The 13,280-nt window shown below is 42.9% G+C and overlaps 1 protein-coding gene across 1 annotated transcript in view; it reads right to left on the bottom strand.

Moving 5' to 3' along the window:
- Nucleotides 1-9,332, bottom strand: part of NINJ2 (ninjurin 2) — a 41,689-nt gene extending 32,357 nt beyond the window's left edge. Inside the window, exon 1 of the mRNA XM_005482679.4 lies at nucleotides 9,045-9,332. Coding sequence (XP_005482736.1) covers nucleotides 9,045-9,077 — 33 coding nt within the window. The 5' untranslated portion in view covers nucleotides 9,078-9,332. The remainder of the gene's footprint in view (nucleotides 1-9,044) is intronic.
- Nucleotides 9,333-13,280: the final 3,948 nt, after the last annotated feature.

Here is a 13,280-nt window from a genome sequence, read left to right as displayed (position 1 = left end):
TCTCCTTCATGATTTGCTCCCTATACCTACTCAGTGAGGTTTTGGTGTATTTGTTTTGGTGTGGGTTTTTTTCTTCTTCTTTTTTTTTTTTTTTTTTTTTTTCTGGGATACTGAAGTGATTCCTTCCTCTCAACACATTAACTTTTTTCATTTTGGTAGGCCCATGTCTCTTCCACCTGATCTCTGTGTAGCTGCACCTGGGTGTGAGTAGTTTTGTAGTTTTCTCCCTCAAACTCCATTGCACCTCACAGGCAGGAGAAGGAGGTGAGAGGGGCTTTTATTGCACCAGAGGACTTTGCCCATCCCTCTGTGGGTCTGAACAGGCCAGCATTATTTCACAAGTGCTAAATCCACTCACAATGGTTTTAAATGGCTGAGCTGCTGAGCCAGCTGAACAGCAAACACCAGCAGGGAAACCACATTTCGTGAGCGCTTCGGATTCCTCCAGCCTGTACGTGGAGCCATTAGGAGCAGAGGAAAAGCCCTTTGACACAGCTCCCTTCGGCAACGTTTTCACAACCATGTGCCAAAAATGGGGGCTGGCTAAGGAATTGGGCCAGAGTCAGCTCCCAAGAATCCAGCACGTGAGGATGGAGCTCAAATCTGATTTGGTTAAAACAAAACAGCAGCGCAGTAAATTTTCTTGTAGTGTATCAATCCTTTGCTGGCTGTCTCCCTGATCAGTGTGGATTTCCAGTCAAGGTGTCACCATGGGCAAAAGATGAGAAAAATCCCAGGTGCCAATGTTCTGTAGGAATAATTTTTATTGTATTTGTAGCTGTTAACTGTTTGCCTTATTTCATACAACTAAGTGAGGAAGAACCCAGATTGTGTAGCTGTTGTCTTCTGATAATCATGGAATAACTAGATCTTCAGCTAACATAACCAGAACTATAAGAATAGAATTATATTTCTTATAATAATAATAAGAAACATTCAAGAATTCAAGCAATTATCCCATTGCAGTAAGATAGATGAAGGCCTGTGTAAAGGAGCTGCTATTTCTGTCTGTGTCCAGACATATTCCTGAAACAAGTTCTTTCACAATGACCTGGGTTAGCTTAGACACTCAGCAGTGGAGGTTTCCTAGCCCAGACAGTCTTGACAGAGTGATTACTTTGAGCATTGCATTGAGGCACCAATAATTATTGGTGGTGGTGATGAGGAAGGATGAACCTCCCTGCTCCAGCTCCAGTCAGCAAAAACTGTGTGGCCACAGCCTGAAATCACACAGGGACGTGCAGCAACATCTCATCTTGAACCAGCCAGAAGGAGGTGCAAAGTTCAAGTTGAAAAGTTGCATCAAGAACTTGTATGGTCATTCTGAGTCAGAATTTCTGTTTAACGCATTTCAGTGTGTTTCACTTTGGCTTTGGGGTTTCATCCTACACCAGTGTGGTTGAGTGACTCTGGTTCCAGCAAGAAAGAGGTGCAAACACAGCTGTGTGTGCCCGAACTTTTGAAAGTGTGTCCAAATTTTGTTTCCAATGGCTGTTGAAGTTAACATTCAGCAGGGGAAGGAGTTATGGGTGGTCCCTTATTGACAGCTTCAGTTAATGCTCTTCTTTGCACTGTGTGAATTAACAGAGTGAGTGAAAAAATCTTCAATGATTCCTTCAAGAATTGATGGAGATTAGGCATTTAACCTGTGAGAACAAAGATGGAGCCAAAGAATGCTGCTCTGTGGCAATTTGCCCATCCAGAGATGCTCAGTATTTCCTGTCACCTTCCACTGGTGTGCCCTTGGGTACCTCAGTGCTCATTTAACCATCTTGATTAATATCTGTAAAATAGCCAGGAAAACACCTCTTGCTCCATGTGGAGATTGTGAAATTAAATTCATTGATATTCATAGCACTCTTGGAAAACTAGGGACAGAAGAACTTGGTTCTCACACAAGTCCTGGGAGAGTATTTCTGTGCTGTTATTTTCTGCAGAAATAGTCCTTCAGTAAAACAGAAGAATGGTTAGCCACCCTTTGGCTCTTATTAGATTGGTAGGAGCAGTTATTTTTGACACATAATTAAGTTCTGTGGTGAATTTGGGCCTTCTTTTAAAAGTATTCTGCAAAAGAGAACTCCTGCAAATATGCATAAATATTAGGGGAAAAATAAAGAAAAAAACCAAGAGAGCATGAACAAGCCACAAACCAAAACATGATCTCATTTTCTTGTTCTTGTTTCTCTAAATCTGCCAACAGGATTCCCCCAGAATTTCCAGTACTCACTGAACCTTGACCCAGGCACCTTAATGAGAAATTTCTTCCCCAAGGGTTATTTTGGATAGAAAGTTCTAAGATCCTGTGTATAATGGTTTTCACAGCTGTAATTACAGAGTCACATATCTGATTCATGTAATTTGACAAGGAATTATAGCTGGGCTAGTTCAAAGGAGTGTGTCAAGGTGTATGGTGACTGCTGATGTGCATCTTGCAGCCTCTGCACTTGGGCCCTTCCATCATTTTGGTGTCCAGTTCAAAAGTTTCTGTTCCATGTTTACATACCTGAGGCAGTCTAGATTACAGTAGTAGAGCTTACTTCTTGTATTGCCTTTCCCCAGAGACAGTTTTATAAACACTTGGCTGACAAGCCAGGCACAGGGAAATGGCAGTGAAAATGCCCATTCACCCTTCTTGTACTTGGAGAAGCCCACACTTCTGTGTGTGCTTATTGTATGCCTGAAGTGCTGCCCATTTTTGGTTCTCAGCAGAGAAGCAGAGCAAAATACTACAGATTTTACAGAAAAGGCTGAGAGGGGGTGACTTGGAGTTCCTTTTTCTGTGGTAAATGAGGGAAAATGTTGTACCTGTGTGTCAGCTGGGGGCAAACAGAGAGAAGCACGTGCAAGGATCAGCACTCAGGCTGGAGTGAAGGTGAGAAGGGCAACTGTTTGAGAAAAGATACAAAAATTCAGTTTAGCTGCGTTTTAACAGATATTTCATGTTGTAGAGGATTCCCAGTCACAAAGATGTCTCAGTGGTTTACTGCTGGCCACACAGGAGAGCTGTGCTGCCACCACCATAACCAGGATTATGGTTACTCACTGCAGCCAAAACTCCTTGTGCACTCGAATCTGCAGTGTGCACAGGTCTTGTATTTGTGGGGTTCCCAGACAGAGAAAGGAGCAATGCATCTGACTACATGTTCTTAGAAGGCTAATTTATTATTTTATATTATTTTATGATATTATTTTATTATTTAATATTAATATGACTATTTTATTATTATATTATATTATACTATACTATATTATACTATACTATATTATACTATACTAAAGAATACAGAAAGGATACTTACAGAAGGCTAAAAAGTTAATAATGAAAAACTCTTGACTCTTTCCAGTCCCGACACAGCTTGGCACTGATTGGTCATTAAGTCAAAACAATTCACTTGAATGAAACCAGTGAAACAATCTCCAAACACATTCCACATGTGAGCACAACACAGAAGAAGCAAATGAGATAAGAATTTGTTTTCCTTTTTCTCTGTCCCTCAGAAAGACTCCTCCTTTTCTTTCACTGCCCCTCATAGGTGAAGGGTGAGGGTCCAGCTCAACCACTGCTGTAAGGATGCTCCAAGGGTTTATTTAACTCCACATGAGCCTCATTTTCCCCAGATACCTTAAAACCCAAGATGAAAAATACTATTATCCCTATGTTTGGGAAGGGCCTAAGCAAACATTCACCCCAAGAGGGAAATCTGGCCATGTCCAGGTAGAGCAGGCAGGAGGAAAGTAAAGGGAAGAGGGAAAATGTCACATCTGGCAATAGAACCAAGAATTAATTAGTACTAATTGCAAGAATTAGTCTCCTCCTCCTCAGCACGTTGTGACACATTCGTCTGTGCTCTAAAGTGAGTGCTGCTGGTTTATGAAATGTAACCCTGGGAGTGGGATCCTGTTTGAAAGGTTGGAGTAACTGAGTTAGTTTAGTTACAAACACAGTGAGAGGAGCTCCTCAGCCTCTTGATGACTGGCTTGCACACAATGTCCAAGGATCCACAATTCCACAGAAATGGATTTTTCTGCAGCACTTAGGTTTCTCTTTGAAAGGCTCTCTCTCAATGCAGATTTTCACTATCCAGCCCAAATTACAGAGCCCAGATAATGCTGCTGAATACATGCCCAAAGCAGGAACTTGTAAGCACATCACAGCCTTGCAGCACAAGTTAAAGCCACAAAATACCAAAAAACTGAAAGTCCAGCCCAGCTGTGAGCACACTCTCTGTGTGTTCAGATTTAGACTGAAAGGGGGATGTGACAGATGGGATTTGCTGTGGTAAAGGGGACTTTCCAATTGTTTTGTGGGCATTTTGGAAAAGTCCACACTGTTAGACCTGTAGCTGGGTCTATTTATCCAAATAATATCTATCTCTTTCTAAAGTCTGCCTGCTGTAGATCTGGTCAGAAACTGAGCACTGGAAGTAAACTATGCAATTACTTTAAATCTTTTTTTTTTCCTTGCAAGTTACTTGTAAACCTGTCTTTATTTCCACAGATGTATTTTCCATTCAAGGTATTCATGAAGTAACCCCTGCCAAAAAATTTCAGTGTAGGGCCTGTTTTCCAGAACGATTATTTTAGCTGTTTACTCTTTTTACTTTTGAAGTATGAAAGATTCCCTAAATGGTGAGGTATTACTTCTGCTTCTCATCCCAGAGGATTGTAATTTTTTTTATCCAAAGAGTAAGAAACTATAAAAAGAAAGACACAACATACAATATAGGACCTCTTTTGCAGTATGAACATGGGTGACATTTTATCTAGCACACATGCTTTAAACACCCATTTGTACAGAGGGCAACACCCCTGCAAGAAAACATAAAAATGTAAATCTAATAAAACTATAGAGCCATTTAGTATCAGCTGCTGTGCTGGGAGAGGTGGACTGTTGTCTCAGTCACCCCCATTCAAAGTTTGGGATATTGGCTTAAATCACCAATGAAACAGGGTTGTATTGGGATGTCAGATGGTGAGCTGAGGTACAGAGCTGAACAGATTTAATGGGCCTTGTGCTGCTGGAAAGAAGTGTCCTGCATGGCTCCCTCCTCCCTTCTTCCCCTGCAAATCTCTATGGAAGGGTTGGACAAAATGTCAGGGGGACAATAGCACAAACACGTACAGGCAAATCATCCAGAGTGTTTCTATCAAAGCCATACTTCTAATTTATAAACCTGTGTTTCCTGAAGCAAAAGGAAATTGGTGGTGGGGTCTTGTTGGATTTTTTTATTTCCATCCCAAATGTGTTTCTCAAATCCCAGCTATCTCAGGATGTACTCTGCTATACCTCACCAGGACACTGCTCTCTGCCTGGGTTCTTGTCAATGACAGGTGTTTAATAGAGGAAGGTGAAAGTTTCACTTGGAAGCCATAAATAGAGCCACAAAAATGTATAATTCAGATTAAATAATGTCAAAGTTTTACCTTTTAATAGGTAAATTAATAGTGTAATTAAAATATTTTCATTCCAGTTCTATTTATTTTCTTAGCACTTGACTGGCTGGCATAAACCAAGTAAAGCTGCACAGCTTGTGCCTTTTTTCTATTTCAGCACCATTTCCTTTTTGCAGCTCTCTCTACACCATTTGAGGTTTTGTTGGTCTTCCTAGAAGTCAGAATGGGAAAGCAGACTCCTTGGAAAGACACAGAACAAGAGAATTTTTGTAAGGGAGAAAGTGGATTAATGGGAGACACTTTTTGCTGTTAAAAAGCAGTCATAGGTGCCACTTCCAGAGAGCTGGTGTCTAATTTCTCTAATACGAGCTACCACTTGTAGTGTGGTCAGCAATTGTGCCAGGGCCTGTAGGGAGCTGAAAAGTTCCAATATTTATTTTTATCCTGCTATTGGCTTATGGAATTTGAAGGTACCTTTTTTTAGCTTGCATAACTGTAAATATTGTTACTGGACCTCCCGACCTCTTTTCTATGTTTGCTCGCCCCAATATTTGACCTCCTAACCTGCCCCAGGAGATGGCAAATTCCACAGGCTGATGACATGCTGCATGTGGGAGTCCTGTTACAGACACTTTCAGTTTTGCTGGTTGAGCTCCTGTTCATGCTTCAGAATGAGCAAAAAACGTTGGGGACTGATCAGTTCTCCTTAGAACCTTCTTAAATCTTGATTTCCTTCTCCTGCTGTCTCCTACATGAGGACAAAGGTCCATTGTTTCCATTTGAGTTACCTGTCCAGCCTGTCTCTGTTGTGTAAGAAATGCTAGGAGGAACTGGCAACTGCTTCAGACACAGGACCCCCAGTCTATAAATACAAACTCCTATTTCTGTATTGTATCACAGTCAATTTCCTGACTGCTCCTGCTACTCCATCCAGGAGCTCTTTGAGAAGCAGTGAGTCAGGAGTTAGAGTGTGCAGTTCACATTCCCCGAGATCTTCCCAAACCCACAGCTGGAAACTTCCAAGGAGATAGCTGCTCTGCATTCCCTGCTCAAAAGAGGGTTTTAAATGTACTTTCCACTGAAAACCACTTTTTTTCCTTTGCCACTGACCACTCCTCCCCTTACCTCACACTTGTCAAGGCACATCACTTACAGGACTCTCAGCTTGTCTCAGCTATTGTCCTGAATCCTGATTCAGGACTCTGCCAACTACACCAATTTGTCATGAACAAACGATTTGGGATTTAGATCACTTCGAGAATCATCATCAAAGATATTTGTGAAAGTGATTTTAATATAATGCTGTAAAAATGTTTGATGGCAAGTCTGTTATTATACAGCGCAATGATTTGAACAATTATTTGAAACTACCAAGGCACAAGTAAAAGTTACCAAGAAAAACCAACAGTCACTGAGATAAGATCAAAGGTACCAGGGCAGAAATCAAAGGTACCATACCACAGGGTTCTGGGCAGTATCAATCACTTACCAGAGATCTGCTGCTGGTAAAAGGTTTCTGCTTTGAGAGGCAGCCTGGAGGGTTGTCACAGTGCAAGGGGAAATCATGCAGCCAGGAGAGCTCAAAGAAGGCTCACTCAGGCCTTTATTTATAGAATAAAATGGTTGGCTTGCAGTCAAATCACATGTGATAGTAAAGGTATGCATGAGACTCCTTGTACCCACAACTTACTTTGTTCCTTGATAAATGAGTCTTGGAGAAGGCGCTCACTATTCATGTATTAATCGCATGGCTGGTGTTCCAAGCTCATGCCTGGATGCTCACTGGGTCAACCCTCCTTCTTTGTGGGTTTTCAGAAAGCAGATTGGAACCAGAGCAGCTCTTGGTCCATTTGCAGCTTATGCTTTTACATCCTTTGGAGTCTGAACCAAACTAGATTCGTTTGGTTAAGAGGTTTTATTTATTACACCGGTGGGTAACACTCCCTCTCCTGTAACTGTATTTCCTGATCATGAGCATGCCAGAGTCTGTGTGCATTCACCTGTGTTTTGTGCTGCCTGCTGGCTTCCCCATGAGGTGTCACAAAGGAAACCTTAGCAGCACAGTTATTTTTGGGCCAGTTTTGTAGTGGTGCACACTCTACATCTCCCTGCTCTGGAAACAGATGGGATGTTCTTCTCAGTCGTGCAGCTCAAGGAACCTCTGGCCTTCTGGACATAATTATTTGAGTATTGTAAAGGCCAAAGATGCTGGTGTGGTCACTTTTGGCTCTTCACTTAACCTCAAGGTGGCTTGAAAGAGAAAACTCTAAACTAAAAATTTTGCAGTAGTTTATAAGATTTTTAATTAATGACTTTTTTTCATCTATTTTACCTGGACTTTAAATTCATTATAGACCTGAAACGTTCCATTCAGTGGAGTGATTTAATATACAGGGAGTTCATTGGACTTTTAATTTAGCATAATTTTCTTGTCCTCTCTTTACCATCAGTTTCTGGCTTAATGATGTCTGTATTTTTCCCCTTACTGTCTAGTTCTAGGAAAGACTAACACTTATCTCTCCCTTAATAAAGTCTTAATATAGTACATTTTCACTGTCATAGCTACCTGTGCATCACTAGCTGTGTCTCTTATTGAGCATAGCTACTCTCAGGTCTTCAAAAGCTGCTCTGCACCAGTGAGATACCACCAGTATCTCACTGGAGATGCATTCTGCAGGTTTGGGGAGTCTCAGTCCTTCTTTCTAGTTAAGGAACATTGTCCTGATTATTTCCAAGGGCACAAATATTACCATTTTAATTTCTTTGACATGGGCCAAAGGAAAAAAATTGTGACCCCAGAGTGACTTCCCCATTGCCAAGTCTAAGGATGATTAAGACCATTTCAGACAGAAAAATCAGCTGCAAAGTTTGGACCCTTATGCCACCAACTCAGGGCTGGAAGCTGTGCCCTAGGCAATGCTTCATATTCTTCCCTTCACAGCTGTCTGAAGTGAAGATCTGGACTGGAACTTCTGAGGTTTGATGGGTGTTTGTGATCTGGGCTTTTGATTCCATTTCCTCTCTTTTTCCCAACCCTTGGGTAGCTGCCCTTTCTGAGAACGCGCGCTGCACACAAGAAACACCCTTCTCAAAAAACACAAACAGAGTAGGAACACTTCTACCTTCTTAAAAAACACTCAGAGCAGGAACACAGAGAACTGAAAGAGCTTCACCAAGAAGTTTTGTTTCTCTGTAAACCATATGTAGGAAACCTTGGCCTTTTCACTCCCTCTTTGTTTGCTGTATTTATTTCTTTTTCTCCTCTCCAGATTGAGAGAACTTTCTGCCAAACAGAGAAAGGCTTTGTGAGATGAGGGGCAGATCAGACTTATGCAGCTTGTAGAGTTTGTGCTGCCTCCTTCTGAGGGCTGAAGGCTAATCTCTTCCTCCCCTACCCTTCCTTCCCTAAAAAGCATCTCTTTTTAGTAATATCCCTCTTCTAACCCTTATTTTTTTTTTTTGAGAAAGGCTCATAACTACTCTTGGCAGAACACAGCAGACATCCTGCCACTGGTTTTTCTTCAAAGGGGAGCAGAGGAAAAAAGCAGAACTGAGTTTTCAAAGGAAACTCGCTGCCAAAGCTGAGGAGCAAATGATACAAGCGGTGGATGTTCCCCCCAAACCGTGGGTATCCCCGAAGGCAGACTCACGTGGGGATTGGCGCTGTCCCTGTCCGAGGCCATCCCTGTGCGTGTCCCCAGCTCTGTCCCCACGGCCGAGGAGCGGAGCGCTCGCTGCTGCCGGAGCTCTGAGCCGGGCAAGGCGCAGCTGCTGGAACAGACCCGCTATTCATGTGCTCGTGTGCCGGCACCCGCCCGCCTGGCATGGCCTGGCCTGGCCTGGCCTGGGGGCGACACAGCGGCTCCGCATTGTCAGCCAGCCCTGGAACAAGTGGCCCTCTTACACTTTCCATGACACCCGTGTGCGTGGTGCCACCTCTGCGAGGCCAGCTGAGCCCCATGAGCTCACTCGGGCAGGGAGCTGGGGATGCTGCCAGGGTACCAAGAGGTTCCTGGTGTGGGCTGAGCAGCCACAGCCATCCCAATCTCTTCCCTCCCTCTTTCCCTCCCTCCCCAGCGCACAGCAGAACTTACAGATGAAAAACCAAAAGGCGAAAAAACGAAGCCCAGAAAGGTTGTCTGCTAGTTCGCTGCAGAACTTACAGATGAAAAACCAAAAGGCACAAAAACAAAGTCCACAAAAGTTGTGTCTGCTAGTTCACAGCAGAACTTACAGATGAAAAACCAAAAGGCGAAAAAACAAAATCCACAAAAGCTGTCTCTCCTAGTTCACTGCAGAACTTACAGATGAAAAACCAAAAGGTGAAGAAAAATCCACCAAGTTGTGCCTGCAAGTTGCTGCTGCTGCTAAGATAGTGTTACATCTCAGAGAAAATTTATTCTTTTAACAGTCCCTTCTCCTTTTTCTCCCCAGCCAAAATGCCCTTCCTTTTCCCTCCCCAACTTTTTTTTTTTTTTAAGTTGAATTTGATATGTCTGGTTTTAGCTGAAATGAAAACTTGCTTCTCGCTGAAGTTAAAAACAACTGTGAATGACACTGGAATGGAAATGTGTGCAGCCAGAATCAAGTCACAATGTGGAAAAACATGTTGTTATTATTATTAGGTGGGTTCCTCAGGCAGAAATATCAGCAATAATTCTCTAGATTTTAAAGAAAGTGCTACTTTGTGCTACTTGCAAATCAGGTGGGCATGTTTGGCTTTTGAAGGAGAATTTCTGCAGTTCCAGTAGCATAGAAAATTTATGGTAAGGAATATATTCTGTTTAAACAGCTCAGCCAAATGCGTATTCTAATACTCCAGCCTGCCTAAAAGTGCTGACAAGTCTGTCAGTAGATGATCCTGTTGCATTGATGCTTCCCAGCAAAAGGCCTCATTTTGCAGTGAAAATACTAGTGCTTAGTACTGCAAGTTCATTTCAAAGTGCTGATGAATGTAACCCCTCTGCATTCCTCTTATACAGCTTTTTTTTTTTTTTTTTTTTTTTATGTATGGATGTATGAGCTGAAGCAGTGAGATGTGTTTAGGGACTGGGCTAGTGTTACACAGGAAAACAGGGCTGGGATACAGCTCATTTCATCCTGAGGGTTTGGCCTGAGGCTGAAAGCCCATCAGGAACCATTAGGCTGATTCTATAATCAAAAGCCACCACCAAGGTTCTTATTTTTGAATGAAAATTGAGGTCCCTGCTTCTTGTTATCACTGAAGTGATTGTTTGAGTTCTGCAGGGAAGTGCAGGTGAGGGGAAAGAGGTTACTCACTGCTGCTGTCCAGCACATGTTGGCTTTTGCCTTTTTATTTTTTCCATAGTATAAAGAGCATTTAACCCCAAATGCAGCCATCTGCTGCTGTTGCTGACTTGCTGGCCTGCTAGGAACCTTTATGTTAAATAAAATTCTCTGTGAGTATACTATTGCACAGATGCTGATATTGATAATTACCTGCTTTATTTTTTTTTTACTGTATTCTATAAAAAGATGTTATGGTTAATCAAGTTATAAATATATGTTGTTTATTAATAGATAATTTACCCCGGGTGGGTGCCAACAGTGTACATTAAGGCATTCCTGCGAGTTGAAAGGGCTTCATCTTGTACAGGTCCTTTGTGAACAGGCTTCCAGCAAACAGCCCATGAAAGCTGGCCAAAGATTTTTTGAGTTCTATATAGCATAAAACCAGCTACAAAATATTTTCTAGTGGTCAGACAGGAATTAAGTATCTATGATTTCATTTACTAGATGAACAAATATTACCAGTGCACAAATTTCAAGCAGGACTGCATGATATATAACCATGTGTCTTTTTGAAACTATTTTTTCTGACTATATCTAAATGCCATGCTAGGAGCTTTTTCTTTTAACACACTCTCCACAGAGGTATTGCAAAGAGCAGTAATCTTGTACTATGCCCTCAGAGTAACTACAGAAATGAGTCAAAACTTATGGAAACCCTTGTAAGTCCTTCAATCAAACCAGGTCCTCACTGCCCTCTTCCAGGCCAACATGACAGAGGCTTTCTGCCTCCCTGGAAATCTCAGGAACCAAACACATTAAAATGAGAAAACTCCAAATAATAAAATGACTCGTGGAAATGCTTTGTCTATGTCAGTAATAGCAAAGCTCAGAGCCAAACAAAAATAGTGAGGAGAGAGGGGAGTTTATTTTAAATTGGGTTATAATAGCTGCCCAAGAAAGGAGTGCCTCAATGAACACAGTTATTTAGATATACTTGTTTCCAAATGTGATTACAAAGAGCCACATTTTCCAAAATATCTTTCCAGTAACTGTTAATTATGATGCAAGAATGCACACTTGTAATGGTCCAAAAACTCAGGCACAGAACATGCAACCCAGCTTGCAGAAGGGATTGTGTGACACGAGGAGTAGCACTCACCAGTTTTAGATTAAGCAGCCCCTGAACTCCCTTCTTTTGCCTAAGTGGGACATCTTTGAAACCAGGCTGTTCTAATGGGTGTTAATTGATTGATTGGTCGATTGGAGAGTTTTCTGGTGCAGCATGCTGGAGCAGAGATGGATGGCATGGAGGAAGAGCAGTGATCCCTGAAAGGAGGGTGGGGAGTATCTGGGGCATGACGGAAAACAAGTCCATGATTTTCCCTGTGAGATCAGCCCAGAGCTGAGGGGAGGCTCAGAGGACCAGCCCCACTCACTGGGGAGCAGCACACAGGGCAGAGTTGCTCATTTCCATTTCCATCCCCATCCTCTCCCCTCCCTTGTGCCAGCCCAAGCACTTGCGCAGCCACCCAAGCAACCAGACAGAACTTCTTCCAGCTGGAAGGGAAAATAAAGTTGCAGGCTATTTTTCTGGCTGGGATCAGCTCCCTGACCTGGTTCTGCACATAAGTGAGCAAACACTTCCACTGGCAGCAGGGAGGGCGTCCGGTGGGAAATGGAAAAAGCAGCTGGGAGTGGAGGAGGGTGGGGACCTGGATGTGAGAGCACAGCCCTGCATGCTGGTGCCCCTGTGGGGCTGCCTCTCACAGGCAGCACGGGGAGAAGAGCAGAAATCCGTGGGCTGCAGGTTAATGCAGCACAGACACCCAGCAGCAGAAAGCAGCCGTGCTCATGAAGACTGAGATCTCTGCAGAAATGCTCTCCTCTCCACTCTCAGATTTGTTGCAGGACTTCAGAGAATATCCAAGATGGAACAGTTTCAGGAGGGTAACTGCACTTCTCACAGGGAGACTTCTTAACTCTTCATCTTGTATTGCAAAAGTGGGTTTGGTTTGGTTTTGGGACACTCTTTCTCCACCCTGTAATTCTGGGTGACCTCTGCTCTGTCTCAGGAAACAAGAGTGCTGGAACAAGTGGGTGCATTCACCTGACTGCCTGGGAGGATAAGAATACAGCCTGGCCTGTTCAGCCTTCAGAATGAAAACCAAGAGGGATCCTGATGCCACTTACTGAACTGGAAAACTCCAGAGAGAGGGCAATGCAGCAATAGCACAGGAACTAATTAATAAACTGGCCAAGAAAAAATGCTGGGTTAGAAAGTTGGGAAGGTTCTTGGCTGCCCAAGTGCTCATGTTCTGGAGAAACCAGTAGGGACAAACAAGTGAACCAGACTGGGATGGAGTTTGCAGAGTTTGCCACAGGGATCACCTGTGACAGTCAGGGACTGCCCCTGCCAGCCCTCCTTGTCCCAGCTCCTCTTTTCTGTGCTTCAGAACACAGAAAAAAAGCAAAAGCTTGAAAAGGTGGAAAAGCAAAACCCAGCAGAGCTGCAGTGCATGCTACTGTAGCGTAGGCAAATACCTAGGTAGGCAAAGGCCCATTTTCTGTGGTTTCTTTAGGAGTATTAGTCCCTTTAATTATTGGTAAGATTAAGGATCCTAGTTGGCCAGACT

Source organism: Zonotrichia albicollis, chromosome 4 (genome assembly GCF_047830755.1).
Source record: "Zonotrichia albicollis isolate bZonAlb1 chromosome 4, bZonAlb1.hap1, whole genome shotgun sequence".
Lineage (NCBI taxonomy): Eukaryota > Metazoa > Chordata > Aves > Passeriformes > Passerellidae > Zonotrichia > Zonotrichia albicollis.
This window is presented reverse-complemented; position numbering and strand designations above follow the sequence as displayed.